This window comes from Schistocerca gregaria, chromosome 1 (assembly GCF_023897955.1).
Source record: "Schistocerca gregaria isolate iqSchGreg1 chromosome 1, iqSchGreg1.2, whole genome shotgun sequence".
In the NCBI taxonomy this organism is placed as follows: Eukaryota; Metazoa; Arthropoda; class Insecta; order Orthoptera; family Acrididae; genus Schistocerca; species Schistocerca gregaria.
The window spans coordinates 411215696-411236035 of record NC_064920.1 but is presented as its reverse complement, the minus strand read 5'-3'; the positions used below and the strand labels follow the sequence as shown (position 1 = coordinate 411236035).

The 20340-nt window shown below is 42.7% G+C and overlaps 1 protein-coding gene across 6 annotated transcripts in view; it reads left to right on the top strand.

Moving 5' to 3' along the window:
• The window catches only part of LOC126349825 (G-protein coupled receptor Mth2-like), a 583470-nt gene that overhangs the window by 544967 nt on the left and 18163 nt on the right, over positions 1–20340 (top strand). For all 6 annotated transcript variants that reach the window (XM_050002465.1, XM_050002466.1, XM_050002462.1 and 3 more), the window contains one exon: positions 16294–16372. In XM_050002465.1, coding sequence (XP_049858422.1) covers positions 16294–16372 — 79 coding nt within the window. The remainder of the gene's footprint in view (positions 1–16293; positions 16373–20340) is intronic.

Here is a 20340-nt window from a genome sequence, read left to right as displayed (position 1 = left end):
GTGTTTCATTTAAAATTCTTGTTGCTCTGTATTTAGGCCTTCAGCCGCGTTTGTTTCAGAATCTGTGGCTTTAATATGTAAATCCTTGTCTGTAAGGTTTCAAAAAGATTCTTTTATTTAGGCTTTCAGCCGAAGAATTAATTTGAATTTCCTTAATATGGCCTTTAGCCGAAATTTGTAAATGCTTGACTTTTAAAGAATTTCCTTAGCTGATCTGAAATATTATTTCGCCATTTAGCCGAGAAGATATTGCAATTTTGCTTAAGTAAGGCCTTCAGCCGTTACCCTAAATCCTGGTGTTTTAAAAGGAATCATTTAAACTTATTCTGGAGAAGTTACTTGGGCCCTCAGCTGTGAATTGAACATTGTTGTTTTAAAGAGAGAACTGTGCATTGGTGTGAGGAATAAAGTTGTATGTGTTCTTGTATAACTAACAGTAATAGACCTGGGCCCCTTTCCACAACCTGATCCGCTCTGTCCTGCGAAACCAGAATTCAGTTTCATCCTCTTCTTCTGCGCGCTTCACTTTTTTTGTGAGTCGCTGAAGATCGTAATACGTTTCCTAGTCTTCATAACAGCATATCTCTCCCAATTGTTCTATCAGTTAGTTTCCCTTTTATTGTTTATGGCCGTGTGAATTCAGTGTTTAAGGAAAAATGAGCATCATTGGTTCAGTAGCTGTCTTCTCATTAATATCTCATCTGTGTTTCCTCTACATACAAGAGATCTTTGCTCTGAACCGCGCAGTCTGAGTGCAGTTTCTAGACGGTGTTGCAATCTCTTGTAGGCACATGCTTGGCTAGTTCCCTATTTTCCGCCCACAAAAAGACGATACAGTTAAAATAAGAATACAGGCAGAACCAGATACACACTATTTACTGACTGGAGGTATGCACAGTTTTCCTCCCTTCGCGCTACTGGCGAATGTGACGGAAGTAACTGCATCCGGTATCAGTATTAAAATAAAATAATTGCCGAACTATGGGCGTGAGATTTCCCATCATTCTAGAGAACTCTGACGCGGCGCGAGTTAACGCTGAACAGATGGGGGAGGAAACTGGTTACGACGCGACAGCTCGGACAGCTGTCTTCAAAGCTGTGCAGAGGGCGTACACAAAGTGCTGGTGTAGGTTCGGGAGTGTCTTACGCAAGTGAAACACCTGGCTACGTTAACGTTTCAATCGGCCAGCCACTTTGACCGAGCGGTTCTAGGCGCTTCAGTCTGGAACCGCGCGACCGCTACGGTCGCAGGTTCGAATCCTGCCTTGGGCATGGATGTGTGTGATGTTCTTAGGTTAGTTAGGTTTAAGTAGTTCTAAGTTCCAGGGGACTGATGACCTCAGATGTTAAGTCCCATAGTACTCAGAGCCATTTGGTTCACATTTGAACGTTTCAATTTCGAAAGCGGCATCGCGTGAGTAGCTGCTGTACACGCCTGGCTGCAACGATAGATCAACAGCTGAAGCGGAAACCTACAATCGACCAGAATTTGATTGTACATTTGCAGCTATAAAATGCGTGTACTTTTCGTCATTTTGATCCCTCAGTTATCGCTACGCACTAAACAAATTAGCGAGTATACTAAAATGACTGACTGCTATTAAAGGGAAAATACTGTGCTAATAAAATTTCAGTTGTGCTCAAGAACTTTCGCCTGACAGGAAGAAGACGTATGACTGCTGTTTTTGTAACACATGTGTGTGATCCCGCTGTAGAAGTAGACTCAAGATTAAACAGTAGTCAACATTTGTTGTAACGTAAATCGTCAAGTTACAGGATTCAAGAGTTTCTCGCAAAATTAATGCAAGACCATACCATGCGCTACTGGCACATCAGGGATAACTTTAAATGAATTTATACACGCATTTTAAATGTAATTATTACTCTGCGTCATAAATTACCTTACCGCTGTATAGTTATTCGTCTAAACCAAATAGAAAACCTTCAAATTTCTTTTAAAAAATTCTGTTATCGTTTGATGTATGACACGAAACTGTCATATTTTTCTAGGCGTCTGTATCACTGGGAAAGGTAGTACATTGACATCTCCAAACCAGCGCCATTAAAAACATTAAGAGTTATTCATTCTAAAAGCGAAATCTAGATTACTACCATATGTATGATCATTCTGTGTACAGCACGTATTTATGATAATGACTCACCCAATCTTTTTAGCTTTTCGAATAATGCATTTTTGTTAGCGTACAAATGCAGTGCAATTTACGTTGTAAATGACTGCGAAGGGTGGCCAATATGATTCCGTCACATATGCAGTATTCCTTTGGTAGCTCTGGGTGATTCCTTTCCCCACGAGAATATGGTCAGTGTACAGCATACTTTCCACAGAGACTAATACAAAGAAGAAAATTTTAACAGAAGAAAGTAACTGTTTCCACCTACAGTGGTTCCCGGTTTGTGAAGGATGAAACCACTTTTAATAGCTTGCTATATACCTGCCGAGGGTGTGCCTAACATTTCAATTTCAAATATAAGTGCATGACTAGCCGTCTGACAGAGCGTACTTATCCACTCTGTCACTGAGTTGGTGATGGAAAATGTAAATAGCTTCAACTTTAATGTCATTTAAAATACGAATGTCATGCGGAAACAACAATTAAGAATACCTATTATGCCTACTTCCTTCCCCTCCTTGAATATGGGGTCATATTCTGGTGCAATTTGGCAGCAGCTAAACTAGTTTTTACAATACAAAAAAGGCCATTAGTCATGAAGGATGTAAATCTAAAAACTTCTGTAAGCCCCTGTTTAAGTGTGTGTTTAGGTATTCTACCTTTACAAGTTTTTTACATCATGGAGAGACTCTCGTTGTTTTTTTTTTTTTAGCTAACGTAATGGGGGCAAGGAATAGCAGACTATTTAAACAGTGACAATCATCAATATAACGATGTTGTTATTGTCGTCTTCAGTTCGAAGGTTGGTTTGATGTAGCTCTCCACACTACTCTACTCCGCACAAGCTTCATCTCCGAATAACCTGCTGCAGTCTACATCATTTTCAACCTGCTTATTGTATTCAGCTCTTCCAGAGCTTTTATAAATATAAGTCAATTCCAGCAGAGAATAGAAAAAAAGAAAGAAAAAACAAAAACAACAAAGAAAGAGAGCGAAATGACAATAACCAAGTGATATGGAAGTAGGGAAGTATAGCACACATCTTTCAGAACTTAAGAACAGGTGCAGGTAGAACAGTGGTTTCATCCTTCACAAACTGGGAACCAGAGTCAGGTAACGTCAATTTCCGGTCCGAAACGTCAGCGCAGCTATGCGTTTTACTGGCGCGCAACACTGCTGGCAGATTCCGAGCACGCACGCTGCCACGACTGCTTCCGCGGGAGGCTGCCGCAGGAAGTGGTCGCGCGCTCCGCCACCGCGGCGCTGCGGTCGAAGGGCAGGCGCGCTCTTGCTAAACAACCATTCCCTCCACTAATTTCCATGCTAGCTGTCAATCCTGACAACTTAATGCTTTTTGATTCACTTCATATACCCGACTGGTCCCTCGAACTGTGAAAAATTTACCTATCTGCTCTTCTGGGATTTTGCTTTCAGAGACTGTCGTTCTGAGAAAAAGAAGCCGACAGTGTGTGGTATTAGACACTGACCACAAGCCTTCTACCTGCGATCGATGGACTAGAGCCGCACGGCCACTCCGGCCGGCGCTAGTCTTGTGAAGTTGGCGCCCGACCTTCGAGAAATATACATTTTTTCAGAGTTCTTGGTAGATACGCTGTATTTCTAGTGTTCTCTGTACTAAATTTGAATAATTTTACAGAATATCTCGAAGAAAACTCGTCGGCCGGAGTGGCCTAGCGGCTCTAGGCGCTACAGTCTGGAACCGCGCGACCACTATGGTCGCAGGTTCGAATCCTGCCTCGGGCATGGATGTATATGCTTCCCTTGGGTTAGTTAGGTTTAAGTAGTTCTAAGTTATAGGGGACTGATGACCTCAGGAGTTAAGTCCTATGGTGCTCAGAGCTATTTGAAAAAAAAAAAAATCGGGAAAATTTTAATATTGTGAAAAAATTGTTTGCCAATTTGCGAAAATAAAATTGCAATCGAAACTATACGAAATCGCACTAGCGTTCTGATGACAGTTCCGATCACAGTTCTGTATAACAAGCCAAGAGTTTTACCGAAAAATCTAATGTAATTCTTTGTGAAGGTAATAATTTATAATTGCAATAATGTAAGCACCACTTCATTAACATATTTGTTTTCGTTTGGAGGCTGAGCTTCTCTGCGCTAGTTGTGATCGGCACATGTAGTTCAAAAATATGTGTGAAATCTTATGGGACTTAACTGCTAAGGTCATCAGGCCGTAAGCTTACACACTACTTAACCTACATTATCCTAAGGACAAACACACACACACCCATGCCCGAGGGAGGACTCGAATCTCCGCCGGGACCAGCCGCACAGTCCATAACTGTAGCGCCTTAGGCCTTTTTTTTTTTTTTAATTGTTCTCATTTTGTTCGATTTTGTTTGTTGCATTTGTTCGGTGCGGATGTCCCATGACACCCGTTCAAGTTCAGTGTTAAGGCGTTGACTCAGTTTTTTTATTACAGAGGGCAGCTTAACCCTCAGACCGATCACGCTGAACTAGCGTACCGGCGTCCGCGCGGCCACATGTAGTTACAGGTTAGCACTTATCGTGTCAACTCCCACCACGTATCGGACTGCCGACAGTCCCAACAATGTAACGGTAATTGCTATTTTTCCGTCTACTTATTGCGTCGTATTACAACAGCATTAATTTAATTTGATATTGTTCGCCACAATTAAGTACCGGATTTCAAGATAGCTGTCTATTTCACGAACTCCAGCTACTTCAGTGTTCGATAGAAAAAGCGCTTCCAAACCTCTGGCGTGGCCCTCCACATAGTAATGGTTGGCGTTCCAACCGCGCGACAGTTCGCCAACATGCAATGATCGGAATTCCTGCACTGGCTGGCCCGACCACATGTTACGTATTACCAAATACTATAACTTCGTACACCTGAAGATGGGACTTTAAAATCTCGAAACCAGCCGTAGTTTAAATAAATATTAGTGCAACGAATGCGGATCTCCCTAATTTATCCTGCCTCTCAGCTGCGGATGACCGACGCACCAAATCTTACTTGTTTTTGCACTGTGTTCCTAAGGCCCAATTCACACAGAAATGGCGTTTCGCGCCACGCCCGTGGAGCAACTTACACATACCTCTACGGGGAGGAAACTCACACAGAAATGGCATGGCGGCGACGCGTTGCTACTTGCTCCGCGACACGTTCGTCTGCCGCCGAAGGGACGCTTGGCAGAGAAGCCTAAGTGGTGCGCTGGTGCTTTCATTAATCCGGAGTCATCCGATGTGCGTAAAAAAATGATGAATTGTGTAACGAAACGCAGTTATTCTGAATGAGCCACTGTGCAAAGCCGTGTTATAGTGCGTAAAAATCAGTGAAATCGTCTGCACTCATCTCGCTCAGAAGGATACGTTGTCCTTGGCTGAAATCCAGTTCTCCGGGTGGAAAGATATTTTGACCCTCTGTCTGTCACACGATGGGGAACTATGTCCTGTAACGAGGAATTTCAAGTCTATGGCAAAAGAGTTGTAATATTTTGAACATCTCCCACAAAAATCAGCAATGTGTAGGCTTACGTTCAAATGAAAATACGAGGGTGAGTCAAATGAAAACCTTAAATTTGTAATAACAAATCGAAATTTCGCGCCGTTATCCTGTAAGTTGGCAAGCTTGCTACAAACAGCGTGCAGAATGGGCTGTAGGTGGCAGCATAGTGCAGCTGCACACATACCGTCGCAGTATCAGTATAAAGATGGCTGCCCCACTTGCGACTTGCACCAGGGAAGAACAGCGCTCTGTTATTCGGTTATTGCACAGTGAAGGTGTGAAGCCTATTGAAATTCATCGACGAATGAAGGTTCAGTACAGTGATGCATGTTTGTCACAGCAGCAAGTCTACGAATGGAGTAGGAAGTTCTTCAGTGGAAGACGCTCCTCGTCCAGGTCAGGCACAACGAGCTGTGACTCCACAGAACATTGCAACAGTTGAAGCCACAGTGAAGGAAAACCGCTGACTGACACTGAATGAGATTGCTGCATGTTTACAGATTAGTCATGGGTCAGCACACCACATTGCGCATGATGTGCTCCAGTTTCACAAAGTTTCTGCAAGATGGGTGCCACTGCAGCTGACTCCTGAAATGAGAGAACGACTTGTTCACGCCTGTGAAGAACTTCTTCGGCGCTTTGAACGAGAAGGTGATGGCTTCCTTGCAAGAATCGTTACTGGGGACGAAACCTGGGTTCACTTGCACCAACCGGAAACGAAGAGATCGAGCAAGGAATGGCGCTATTCCTCATCACCAAAACCAAAGAAGTTTCGAGCAGAACCATCAGCAGGGAAGGTTATGCTGACTCTCTTTTGGGACGAAAAAAGGCGTCATTTTGGAGCGTTACATGCCTAGAGGGACCACCGTCACCAGTGCATCATACACAGATCTCCTAAAAAATCATCTGCTGCCTGCAATCAAATCAAAGCGACGTAGATTGCTGTCAGCAGGTGTCCTTTTGCAACATGACAATGCTAGACCCCACACTGTCCGCACAACAGTTGCAACAATCCCAGACCTGCGTTTTGAGTGTCTTCCTCATCCACCATACTCACCAGACCTTGCCCCAAGTGATTTCCATGTTTGGACCACTCAGAGACGCAATAGGAGGAAAGAAGTTCCGTTCTGATGAAGAGGTACGCCACGCGGTGCATGAGTGGTTGAGTGGACTACCAAAAGAATTTTTTTCTTAAGGAATTTATGCTCTTTGTAAGCGCTGGAGGACTTGCATTGAGTGTGGGGGAGATTATGTTGAAAAGTGATACAGCTTTGTACCACTTCTGCGTAGTAAATAATATTTTTAAAAAATATTTAAGGTTTCCATTTGACTCACCCTCGTATTATGAAAAATAAGTATTCTGATCACAACATTCCAGTTTCGTTGTTTTTCTCCGGATACTGTCCTTCACTTTACCTAACGTAATGTAGAAACACTTTTGAGACATTCTCTGAAAATGCTGGAACGTTCAAGATACATGTTCAGTTCTTTCATTACGTAGAACGTTCCACAACTCTTCTCTTTTTTCACCATAACGGGCGTACCCAATATCTTGGTCGCTGCTCAACATTAACAACTTACGAGACGTGCAGTGCACCAATACCTTCGTCTGAGGAAGATGACACGTTGTGTCTCCGGCCATCCTGATTTAGGTTTTCCGTGATTTCCCTAAATCCTTTCAGGCAAATGCCGGCATGGTTCCTTTGAAAGGGCACGGCCGATTTCCTTCCCCGTCCTTCCTTAACCTGAGCTTGCGCTCCGTCTCTAATGACCTCGTTGTCGACGGGACGTTAAACACTAATCTCCTCCTCCTCATACGACCGTCCCACGTCTCTCTGACAGGGCCACTTCACTGCGAATTACTCACGCCCCGACCGCGCCACGTCCGTGACCCTACGGCACCAGACGTCCACGCCACGCCTGAGACAACGCTCGGAATCAGATCAAAATTCACAGAGCTGTTGCAGAAAAACAAGATACTTCCACATTAGACGCCTTGGTCTATTTCTTGTTGGGGCTGCGCATATGGTTCATTTTGGCCGTACAAGTGTAGTGTTATCAGCGCTGTCGCTGTCTGTCGCGTGACGCTGTCTTCCCGTGACGGATCGCACCGCCAGATAAATTATGTGGCGCAGTCCGGCGTCCTCTGTGACAACCGCGCGTCGTTGGTTTCGTAAGCGCTGAGTGATGTTGCTTGTAAAGCGGAATGACGCCGCTGTCATTGTTGCTGATAGGGGAAAAACGGGAACCGTGTCATCGACGGGTACGCCCTTCTCTCATCTGACACTGCTGCCACATACCCAGATTGGAACAAAAATTTATATCAATACTCTGCAACATACTCCATTTCTTCACTACGATATATTTTATATGATCGTAAGACCTTTTTATAAGTTTATTTTCCCAGTCTTCTATTGACGCAAGAACGATGGTAAGGGATACAAAACAAAAGTGACTGGACTGAGAATTTATTGACAGCCTGCACGCAACATGTTATATTGGATGGAGAGTCATAGACAGGTGTAGAAGTAACTTTACGTGAGCGCCAGGGAATTACATTGAGAACCTTGCTGTTCGAGTCAAATATTAATGGCCCGGCACACAATATCAATAGCAGCTTCAGACTTTTTGCTCGTGACGCAGGTATCTATAAGTGGCAGTTAACTGAAGACAAGACAGATACAAAAAAGTGATTAAACTGTTTATCATTTGAAAAGTATTCACCACATCTGTTGATACATTTATCCCACTGCGGGACAAGATGATCAATGCCTTCTTGGAAAAATGTTTGCGGTAGCCTACTCTTACAATACCACCAATTGCAAAGTAGGTTAGAAATCAGATTAATAGTGTTGCTCACGTAGCATATGTTCGCTTTATTGGGCAACAACAAAGTTATTGACTGTGGACAGTATCGTCAGAATGGAAATAATGAAGTCACTGTAAAAAAGGTCGTTAATTTTGGCACTTATCTTGAATGGATTCTCAAGTAGATTTCGTCGAAGTTGTTATGGCTCGTCTTGTTGATTCTAGGGTGATTGCTTGATTGCTAGAAGGTCCAGATATGTATTTTAGCAATATTTGAAGACCTAACAAACGCGTTTTTCAGGAAATTCTTAATGATCAAACAATCCCAGATCAGAACAATGGTATGGTAGAAATAATTTTTGACTTGGTGTTCACGATCCACATTTTTATTAAACTTCTTGTAAATTCACATATACTTCTTCTTAATTGTCACATAATCAAGAAAACAGTTTTTATCAATCTCCATATATTTAATTTCCACTTTAACCAAACACAAGACTTGACAGTTCTTTTACAAAGCGAAATAACAACTTAACTTCTGCAAAGTGAAACAAAGACAGATCTGTGCGCATTCGCGCCAAAACGGTTACAAGTAAGTTAAAGATTATGACAGTCTCACAGAAATGAATACACACAAGAACCATATCACTGTAATATATCGATACATCTGAGTACCTATACATTAATAAAACCAAATGTGAATATTGTCACAAAAATATCTCTGTTACTTCGCAGAAAATTAGTACGATATTACTGGTATCGAGAAGTGGGGTTGGAGTGCCATAATGGTCACGTAAGTAAAGAACCATTACACTATGAAACCATGATAGGACCCAGGCGTCGTTCATCTCTTCATCCGAAGCAAATCGACAGCCACAAACATATTTCTTCAGGGCTCGAAAGACATGGAAATCGTCTGGGGAGAGATGGGGACAGTTTTAGGACGTGCAAGCTTGATTTCTGCAGCGCAGTCGCAATAACCTTGATAACATTTCGGCCCGTCGATGATGAAACACTCTCAGTGAGTGTAACCGGCCCATTTAACCTGCACCATCGCTGCTCACCCCGCTGTTCGCTACATACCTCGCCAGCTGATGATGTCAAGCTGGTTAGTGTTTCGCGCCGCAACAGTCGCCACATGTCCTGAAACCTACGTCGTGACTGGTTGCTTCAGTTGCTCGTGAAATGGCTGCACGGGAAACTGTCCACTTCATCGCTTCCTCGGAGATGCTGTGTCCAATCGCTCATGCGCTGACTATAACGCCACATAAAAACACACTTAAATCTTGATAACATACCACTGAAGCAGCAGTAACCGATCTAACAACTACGCCAAACACTTGTTGTCTTACCTAGGGTCACTCAGTCAGTGCCGTGTTTGGCTCTTCCTCGGAGCGCAATTTCTCGCACAGTGTACATAGCTTCCAGACCTCCATACTCTGCAAACTACTGTGAAGCGCGTGACAGAAGGTACTGCCCATTGTCCACATATTAGTTATGAGGCGAACAAAAAGTGACTTATTACACTGAAGAGCTAAAGGAACTGGTATACCTGTCTAACATCATGGATTCGACTAATGTCTGAAGTAGTGCTTCAGGGAACTGACACGATGAACCCTTCAGGGCTGTCCATAAATCCGTAAGAGTACTTTGGGGTGCAGTTCTCTTCTGAACAGCACGTATCAAGGCATCCCAGATATGCTCAATAACGTTTATGTCTGGGGAGTTTGGTGGCCAGCGGAAGTATTTAAACTCAGAAGAGTGTTCGTAGTGGAGCCACTATGTAGCAATTCTGGACGTATGGGGAGTCGCATTGTCCTGCTGGAATTGACCAAGTCCGTCGGAATGCACTATGGACATGAATGGATGCAGGTCATCAGACAGGATGCTTACGTACGTGTCACCTGTCAGAGTCGTATCTAGACGTATCAGTGGTCCCATATCACTCCAATTGCAGACGCCCCACACCATTACAGGGCCTCCACCAGCTCGAACAGTCCCCTGCTAACGTGAAGGGTCCATGGATTGATTAGGTTGTCTTCATACCCGTACACGTCCATCCGCTCGACGCAATTTGAAACGAGACTCGTCCGACCAGATAACATGTTTCCATTCATCAATAGTCCAATACCGGTGTTGGGGCCCACTTTGTGTCTTGCAGTCATCATGGGTACACAGGTGGGCCTTCGGCTACGAAAGCCCATATCGATGATGTTTCGTTCAGTGGCTCGCATGCTGACACTTGTTGGTGGCCCGGCACTGAAATCTGCAGCAATTTGCGGAAGTGTTGCAATTCTGTCGCATTGAATGAGTCTCTTCACTCGTAGCAGGTCCCGTTCTTGCAGGATCTTTTCCTGGCCACAGCGATGTCGGAGATTTGATGTTTTACCGGATTCCTGATATTCACAGCACACTCGTGAAATGGTTGTAGGGGGAAATCCCCACTTCATTGCTACCTCGGAGATGCTCTGTCCCATCGCTCGTGCGCTGACTATAACACCACATTAAAACTCACTTAAATCTTGAAAAGCTTCCACTGAAGCAGCAGTGACCGATCTAACAACTACGCCAAACACTTGTTGTCTTACGTAGGCGGCAGCACCGTATTCTGCCTGTTTACGTATCTCTGTACTTGAATACGCATACCAGTTACTTTGGCGCTTCAGCGTAAATACCACTGTACAAGCCGTAATTAGATTAATATTGTCCTTCCGATCACTGCAAGATCGATATGTAGGGAACTGTAGTGTATACCTAGATTCCTTGTTTGTTACTGATACTTGAAGCTTTGTTATGTTATGAGAAATGGTTCTCGTCTTCTTCAAGCCTCTCCCAGGTCAGGTTTTCCTACAGTTCCGTGGCACAGTCTGGTGGCTGTAACAAACATGCGACTATTGATGTTGTCCTTCCCTCTACACTTTTCATATCCACTGATAGTCCTATTTCTTATTGATGCCACACACTTCACATTTGAGGAATATTCCAAGATGGTGTTTCATAAGCAATGTCCACTGTAGACTGAATGCTTTTTCACAGTATCCTATATTACTGAAACCTCCATACACAGATGGTAGTGCTTGTTGTGAGCTTACAATTACAAGAATGAGATGTGCAAATTACCATTTTTATTTCAGCCTTTTTTTGAACGCAGAGCTATCTGTGACACTTGGCTTACAAACCATCACAAGCTCTTCACGATGGATAACTTTAGGAGTAATAATTTTTTGAAATTAGTTTCCCTGTTTCAGCTAATTTATCGTTTTCTTTTTTTCGATAGAATATCAGCACAAAAATCTGTAAGTGGCAGGTATAGTACATGACGTGGAAGTAGATGAAAACCGACGAATTATTACTCCAGAGTGGGTAGGCCTACAGATCAGTCTTCCACAGAAATTACGTTCATCATGTTGGGTCGAATCTTCACTTCTTTAACTATTCTGGTCTTATATTATTTAAAATAAACTGTTTGAATAAGAGCTCCGAATAATTTTTAGGCTGTTGACAGAAAATGTGAAAGTATCTGCAGTGTGGACGGTCTACATTCAAAAGTTGGATTTATGTCTCTTCTTGTTTCTTCTGTTTAATAACTACATATTTGACTAGATACATCACTGTTACGTCCTCACATGATGCTAACAGTATTGTTTTAGTTGACGCAATGCAACTGATCTGCTGAACCAGCCATGTTAACAGATGCCTGGTAAACATTCTCGGCGAGAAGCGAAATGCCTACGGCCTACGCGACCAACAAGCAGCGATGTGCAAGCAGAATGCTAGTACATTGTGACAACCACAAGACTCCCTGTGAAAAGCGAGGTGTTAGCAGGGCGGCTGCAGCATAAACGAACCCTAGAGCTACAAAAATTCTGTTATGGCATTTCTCAGCCTCGGGTCCAACAAATAGCGTCACCAGCAGTTAGGGCTTCTTCCAAAATCATAATCAGAGAATCTGTTTTAAAAAAAGAAAAATAAGGATAGTAAAATGCTGTTGTTGTTGCTATGGTCTTCAGTCCTGAGACTGGTTTGGTGCAGCTCTCCATGCTACTCTATCCTGTGCAAGCTTCTTCATCTCCCAGTACTTACTGCAACCTACATCCTTCTAAATCTGCTTAGTGTATTCATCTTTTGGTCTCCCTCTACGATTTTTACCCTCCACGCTGCCCTCCAATGCTAAATTTGTGATCCCTTGATGCCTCAGAACATGTCCTACCAACCGGTCCCTTCTTCTTCTCAAGTTGTGCCACAAACTCCTCCCCAATTCTGTTCAGTACCTCCTCATTAGTTATGCGATCTACCCATCTAATCTACAGCATTCTTCTGTAACACCACATCTCGAAAGCTTCTATTCTCTTCTTGTCCAGACTAGTTATCGTCCATGTTTCACTTCCATACATGGCTACACTCCATACAAATACTTTCAGAAAATACTTCCTGACACTTAAATCTATACTCTATGTTAACAAATTTCTCTTCTTCAGAAACATTTTCCTTGCCATTGCCAATCTACATTTTATATCCTCTCTACTTCGACCATCATCAGTTATTTTGCTCCCCAAATAGCAAAACTCCTTTACTACTTTAAGGGTCTCATTTTCTAATCTAATTCCCTCATCATCGCCCGACTTAATTCGACTACATTCCATTATCCTCGTTTTGCTTTTGTTGATGTTCTTCTTACATCCATCTTTCAAGACACTGTCCATTCCGTTCAACTGCTCTCCCAAGGGAACTGAAATTAAATGATCGTATGACATTGATGGCCAGGAGTCCCCGCTTGGGGAAGTTGGACCGCCGAGTTGCAAGTCTTTTCAGCTGACGTCACAATGGGCGACTTGCATGTCGAACATGATGAAATGATGATGATGACAACCCAGTCCCCGAGCGGAAAAAATTTCAGACCCGGCCAGGAATCGAAACCAGGCCCGCTGCATGGCAATCAGATCAAACTAAATTCTATACCCGCAAGTACAATACATAATGACCCCGTCAACTGAACAATCCAGGAAAGGCCCTCAAAATGTGGACATACCTACGTTCTGTCAAATACGTGATAGAACGAAATTGGTAACTCTTAAATCGCAAATATTCGATTTAAAAAATCCACAATATAAAATTGGTAGCGAGAGTAAGCCTTCTCAAAGTGAAAACAAGTGAGAAATATGTAACTTCTCGTGTAGATAAACAAAAAGTACACTAGAATCAAGCCTGCAGAATCGATTCGCGATTGGCGATCTGGTAGTTTTGATCACAGATGTACGCAAAAGTACTGTAATGAAACAACTATTAAATCAAAGTGTGAGTAGGCAGAAAACGGAAATCCAACAAAGGGAAGTGCAAAAAACAGGGAGAAGAAGCATACAACAGGTCATAAAATACTTCTACAACGTTTTTGTTATGGAAATCGCATTGTTCACGTGCACCTGCGGATACTATTTTAATTAAAAACATTTTCAAGCTCTCCAAATGGCCTCCTCAAGAACATAATGACAGGCCCTATGCATTAACCTATGCAGCCGACTTTATGTTTGGATTTTTAAAAATAAGAACCAAAAGCTGTTTCATTACTGTAAAATACAAACAACTATACAAATTAAGTCAAGGAAATACTGATTTGCTTTTTGATATAAATTATAGATCTCTTTTACTCTGAATGGAAGTCATTTTCAGTGTTCCAACTGCACACTTCTTTAACCTGGGCATCAGAAGATCTGTTTGTTTGATGTATGTATGGTTTCAGACAGGTTCCACATTTTATATAATACACAGAAGATGTTGAAACTTTCTGGCAGACTAAAACTGTGTGCCAGACCGAGACTCGAATTCGAGTCCTGCCTAAGCCATGTCTCCACAATATTCTTTCTTCCAGGAGTGCTAGTTCTGCAAGGTTCGCAGGAGAGCTTATGTGAAGTTTGGAAATTAGGAGACAAGATACTGGCAGAATTGAAGCTGTGGGGACAGGTTGTGAGTCGTGCTTGGGTAGCTCAGTTGGCAGAGCACTTGGCCGCAAAAAGCTAAGGTCCCGAGTTCAAGTCTCGGTCCGGCACACAGTTTTAATCTGCCAGGAAGTTTCATGTCAGTGCACACTCCGCTGTAGAGTGAAAATCTTATTTTGCACACAAGACGTTAATTGTTATGAACTACTCTGCCTTATGCAGTATTTGTTATCGAAGTTGCCAGTTATTACTGGCATGAAAGTTTTATCCACAATGAAAGACTGCACACTCGGTTCAGACACTCTTCCTCTTTAATGTAAAAAAGCAAATTTCTGCCTTTGTGTTTTGCGTTTGTCAACAACACTGCTTGTCCATTTCTCATCAAATTTCTTTTGTTAGTTAATAACATCATTTGCTTGTAACTTAGCTAACAGGTGAATGAAGATATTTTGCCACTATCTTTTGTTTTCTTCATTTTATGATACGAGACCCCGAGCGAGGTGGTTCCTTCAAAACTTTACGGCCAGCTTCCTTCCCCATCCTTCTCTAATCTGATGGGACCAATGATGTTGATGTTTGTTCCTGTCCCTCAAATCAATTAAGCAATCAATACCAGTCATCAAATTCTTCACTCATACGTTGCATTTTATAGGAACAGTAAGCGTCATAGAAGACACGTTCCACATCATTACGAAGTGTCGTATTCATGATCTATGGAACAAGTATTAATCTAATCTAATCTAATCTAATCTAAAATCGCATTAATGTCATATGACGTGCTACTTATGGTCAGGACTGTCCCACTTCTTGAATGTTTATAAGATGTAAATGCATGTCTGTGTACCTGTAAAAACAGATGGGAATAGTTGTATAACCAAATTGGCCTAAAGTATGAAGTACGTAAATGCTGTTATCAGCAGTTGAACAACCTTGTCTAAAAACTGTTGTTTTAATCACTCAGTGTTGGAAAGAGAACACAAATCTCACGTTTCCTAGTGGAAACAATTTTCAATGAGTAGTCCTCTTCGAAAACATGAGAGAGATGGTCCAGTTTAATGGCTCCTGAAGTAGATGGGTCCTCATCAACAGTTTGCTGCAATGCCATGGCACTAAGTACAGCAATGGGCTTTGAGCCCTGCATAAGGATGGACACTACTGGTAGTGGAAACTGTATGTATTCACTCCAAGTTATAGGACAAATTTTGATGATGATATTTTCCTCCATGGTTCCAACTGACTACTTCAGAGTCAATGAACAATATGGTGTTAATGCAACAGATTCATTTTGGCCACAGATGTGTAGTATAACTAATTTATAGGAATAAGTTTGCCACTGTCGGATATAAGTACTGATTATCAGTTTCTCTGTGTCTATAGTCTCTTCACTTTTTATTCATTAAAGAACATGAAACGACCCTTGAAGTAGTGTCTGCTACATGTCAAGTGTTGCTTCTTGGCAGTGAGACAGGACAGTACAGAAATCTGAGTGCAGAAAGCAAAAGACTCATGACCACATGCTCACTCACATGAGAAACTTTTTCCCAATGAATTTCAACTGACCACAGACTCTTTTGAATGGGTTTAAGAAGTACAATCATTGATGCTACTCTTCATGACATCAAGGATTGTGATGCACAATATCCTAAAGCAAATGAAATATTTTGTACTCTGCTAGGATACTGTAGTTTACAAAAAAAAACTTCTTTCCAAATGACATGTCCATCTGATGCAAACCATTTGAAAAATCTGAAACACCTGTCATTTATGACTGAAAGTTTGTTCAAAGTTAAATACCGACAACTATTGCAAATTAAATCAAGGAAATACTGATTTGCTATTTCGATATAAATTATAGATTTCTTTTACTCTGGGTGGAAGTCATTTTGAGTGTTTTAACAGCACTGTTTTTTCCTTGTTGCAGCCTTCATCATCTACTTTTCATTCCTGGCAAGTTTCTTCTGGCTCAATGTAATGTGCTTCGACATCTTTTGGACATTCAGGTAAAGCCTTGCAGTACTATATTCATCATTTAAAAGAAGAAAATTTGGTATGTTCATGGAAACATTGGAATTTGAAATCTGCAGAATGATTAAATCAAAATATAGTCTTATATAGTCTGTAAATTTTCTAAATAATTTGTTCCTTAAACTTGAAACACACGTTAACATGGTGGGAAGGGTTATTTATGTTTATTTTTAAGAAACACAATACGAAGGACAGTAATGAGTATGTGTGTCATGAACAGCTGTCAAAATATGAAGCTGTTTAAAGAGTTCTCTACAGTACATAATTGGGATGTCACTCAGTGGTCACTGGAAATGCAGAATGAATTTATTCATATTAAATAACCTATAGCTGTATCATACTTACTGCAGTTGAACAAAAGCATTTAGTCTAATCTAGAGTGTGGCTTTTCCAGTTTTCAGATTATGCTGTATTTGTTGTACCAAAGTCTAGTTTCTACCTATTTCTTGAGTTTCATTATTTGAATAATTTTACAGTAACAGGTTTTGGCATTCTTAAATATGCTGTAGTAGGTGAACAGTGGCTGAATGGTTTAATTGGTAAAAGCAGCAGCCTTTCCCTTTTAAATTGGTGCCTTTTAGTCTGTAGGACATTCATTTGCAGCCTCTCTTAATTATGAAAGGGAATGTCAGTGTCAAATTCTTCATCACCACTATTAAAGACACTTGTTGAATGAAGCACACTGTAGTGAATGATGATTCCCTGGTTGAAACAAAGAACCCTTTATTCAAAACGTAGGTTGGATAACCAGTGGAAGATTGATTGTGATCACTTAAAAGTGACAGAAACAAAGTCCACTGGCCTGACACAAATTCCGAGGGAAGCCTCATCCTGAGTGGATGGAGTAATGGCATCCAGGAGGGCCGTGCTGTGTGGTATAATGTAAGGCAGTACAGAGACGGTGCGATGTAAAACTGAGAGTCTGGAGCTGGTCTCGGTGAGTTCCAATTGAGAGGCTACACGATGTAGCCTGTCCCTGGCCAAGACTGAGTGAGCAACAGAATGCTGCCTCTGGAGGCAGTGCTCCTCCTTAAATATCCAGCAGGTGGAAGTATGTCCACAACCGCATGGCATGTGGATGGTACATGTTTCCTCTATGGCACTGCCAGCATTTTCCAGATAAATGTTCATCTCAGAAGCATGGCTGGTGGGCCCTGCCTGTAATGAGCAGAGTACCAACAGACTGTGTGTAGATTATATTGTGTCCACAATATGCAAAGAACTTGTGGTATTTATAAATAGACTTTGGAGGACAGACACCTGCAGGCCAAAGGTAAGCAATGCACAGGGCAAAGACACTGTGCTGCAAGAGTAACATAGTCAGCCTACAGCTGATTTGGAAACCCCTAACGTCTTGAGAATTTGGTGAAGCCAACTTGGCTGAGACCACATATTCTGCATTGGAGCTTCCGTTGGGTGATGTGAGAATTTGAACAGAACAGGTGCAACCCCATCCCAGGAGCACAGGACCAAAGTTGTGAAGCAGATGCTTTCCAGGTTGTGGCTGGCCTGGCAGTACTGTGAAAAGAAAATAAAGGAGAATCATCAGTAGTGTAAATTGCAACCAGATGTGAGCTGCCCAGTGGCCCATGGGGGCAGGTCTGGTGACCCAGTGTTGACTCCTTATGAGGCACGAAAGCTCTATATGCCACAGAATGGCAGCAGTGGTGATGGAGGTGGTGGAACACTGGGAGACAGGGTTCAACCAATGCTACGTCATTAGTTTGGAACTGACAAAAACAGATGTAGCAGCAGTGGACACTGACGTACCTGTGAACATTAGTCACTGGCTGTGAGAGCAGGAGAGATAATACAAAAAGAAAAGAAAGGTCCAAGAAGAGGAGAGACTAGGGCAGTGGAAAAGGTTGCTGCTAAATGTGGGCTGCACAAGGGAACTGGAAGAAGCTGGCCAGGGAGGGCCAGGGCACAAAAGCGCCCAGGAAGAGGAGGAATCTATACTGCAAAGAAGAATGTGTGGTGCAGCGAAGCAGAGGCACGTAGTGCTGCGCTGTCCATGAGAGAATGAAGTTGACCATGACTGCAGCAGCTGAAAGCAGCTGTGCACAATGGTGGGCTTGCCTGTGGGAGAACAGTATTGGTTTCAGCTGTAGTGGACTTGGGGGATGAGTCTGGTACAGCAGACCGCACACTCTGAATTAGTGAAGATGTACTGCCAGACTAGAAAGAGATCAGCCACAGCTGCACCAAGGCAAAGATGTGGAAAATGAGCAGCATCAAGCACAGCTAGGAAATGGGAGTGGTTGAATGGAAGCTAAATCATGGTGCTATGAGCAGAGAGTTGACCGTGGCTCATTGTCATGGACACGCAGCTTGAGGCACGATGGGAGGGAATGTACTTGGGGGCCCTTGGCACCAGAAAAAGCAGTGCTACACCCTCACAAGGGACAATAGCCATGGCTGCACCCTCATGGTAGAGGCGCAGGACAACAGAAGCAGTGTTAGGCTTGTGGCCAGAGGGGGCGGCATGTGGGTGGTGGGTGAGGTCAGGTGCAGTGAGACTGGAGGGGAATCTGAGGAGCCAATGATGCGTTCTTGGCTGTGAAACCCTCATGAGAAGAGTCAGTCGTGGCTACATCTTCATGGCAAAGGCGCGAAATGGGAGGGGAGCAAAGGGCCAATGGGAGGGTATGTAATGGCTGGGCAGGACAACAATGGCTGATGACCCCAGAGCTGCAGCATGTGGACTCAAACATAATTGCCAATGTACTTCCAGGCAATGCCAGTATTGAGAGAAACGCTGATCGTGGCTGCAATGTGCAGAGCAGTATCAGTCGAGGCTGGAGGTGTGTGGCGGACAGGCACTGGACGAGATGAGGAGATGGCACAAGAGCCAGTGAAGGCACTGGAGCCAGGGGAGGTACTGGTGCTAAGTCTCATACCCATGACAAGTCATCCCTCATTGCTTTATTTTTCCACAGACACTTACAGCAGTGATGAACCATCCCATGTGACATTGTTTCATCATCATCAGTGACCCCCTAGAAAAGTAGTTGGAATAGCAAACACACCCATGAGATTCAAGTCCATGCAGTTCACAGAAGTGCAAGAGATGTACACACAGCATGAAGTCATGACTCAAGCAAAGTATCCAACCTGACTAGTAAGGCAATATCTCTTGTAATGGGACAAAAGTGTAGCACAAGACATGTTTCTATCCCCGTTCTCACTGTTAAGTCCTGTTTTTATCCCTTTTGCCAATATTAAATTCCTCATCACCACTGTTAAGACCAGTGCTGGGTGATGCATGTAGTAGTGAATGATGATTCCCAGGTTGAAGCAAACTCTTTATTCATGGCACAAATTCACAATAAAATTATTTTGTGTAACATCTGCAAGATCTTTCGTGATTACTTGAAAGTAACACAAACAAAGTCCACTGCATTATACCAATCCTGAGGGAAGCCTCTACCTTAGTGACAGTTGTATTGTTCAGTAGAGTCACACTGTGAGCATTACAGGAAGCAGTGTGGTGAAGTATACTAGCCACATTTAATTATGGTCATTAACATAACCTACAGAATTAATTCATCATTTCAGGGGAAGTCACAAAGTTTTAACTACCACCTCAAAACAGATCAAGCAGCAACCATGAAACTTAGTCTTCTCCACACATTAACCCTACAATGTAACATTTTTCTCAATGACGGATGACTTGGCGAAGACCTCAGAAGTAAAGTATGCATTTCCGCATTTCAGAAAACATTCCACCGCTCCATAACTCTGGAAATGCTTGCCATCCAATGGTTTCTTGATTGTACAAAAGAAGAAGATTAGAAGAATGTGTGAGGTGAGGCAAAATTTGATAGCCTGAAGGAGCAGCGTGTGTGAGTGAGTCCTTTGCACAGTGAACTGGGGTATTAAAATGTACAAAAACACCTCCTTGGACAGCTTTGTATGACACTTCATCTTTACTGCCTCCTGT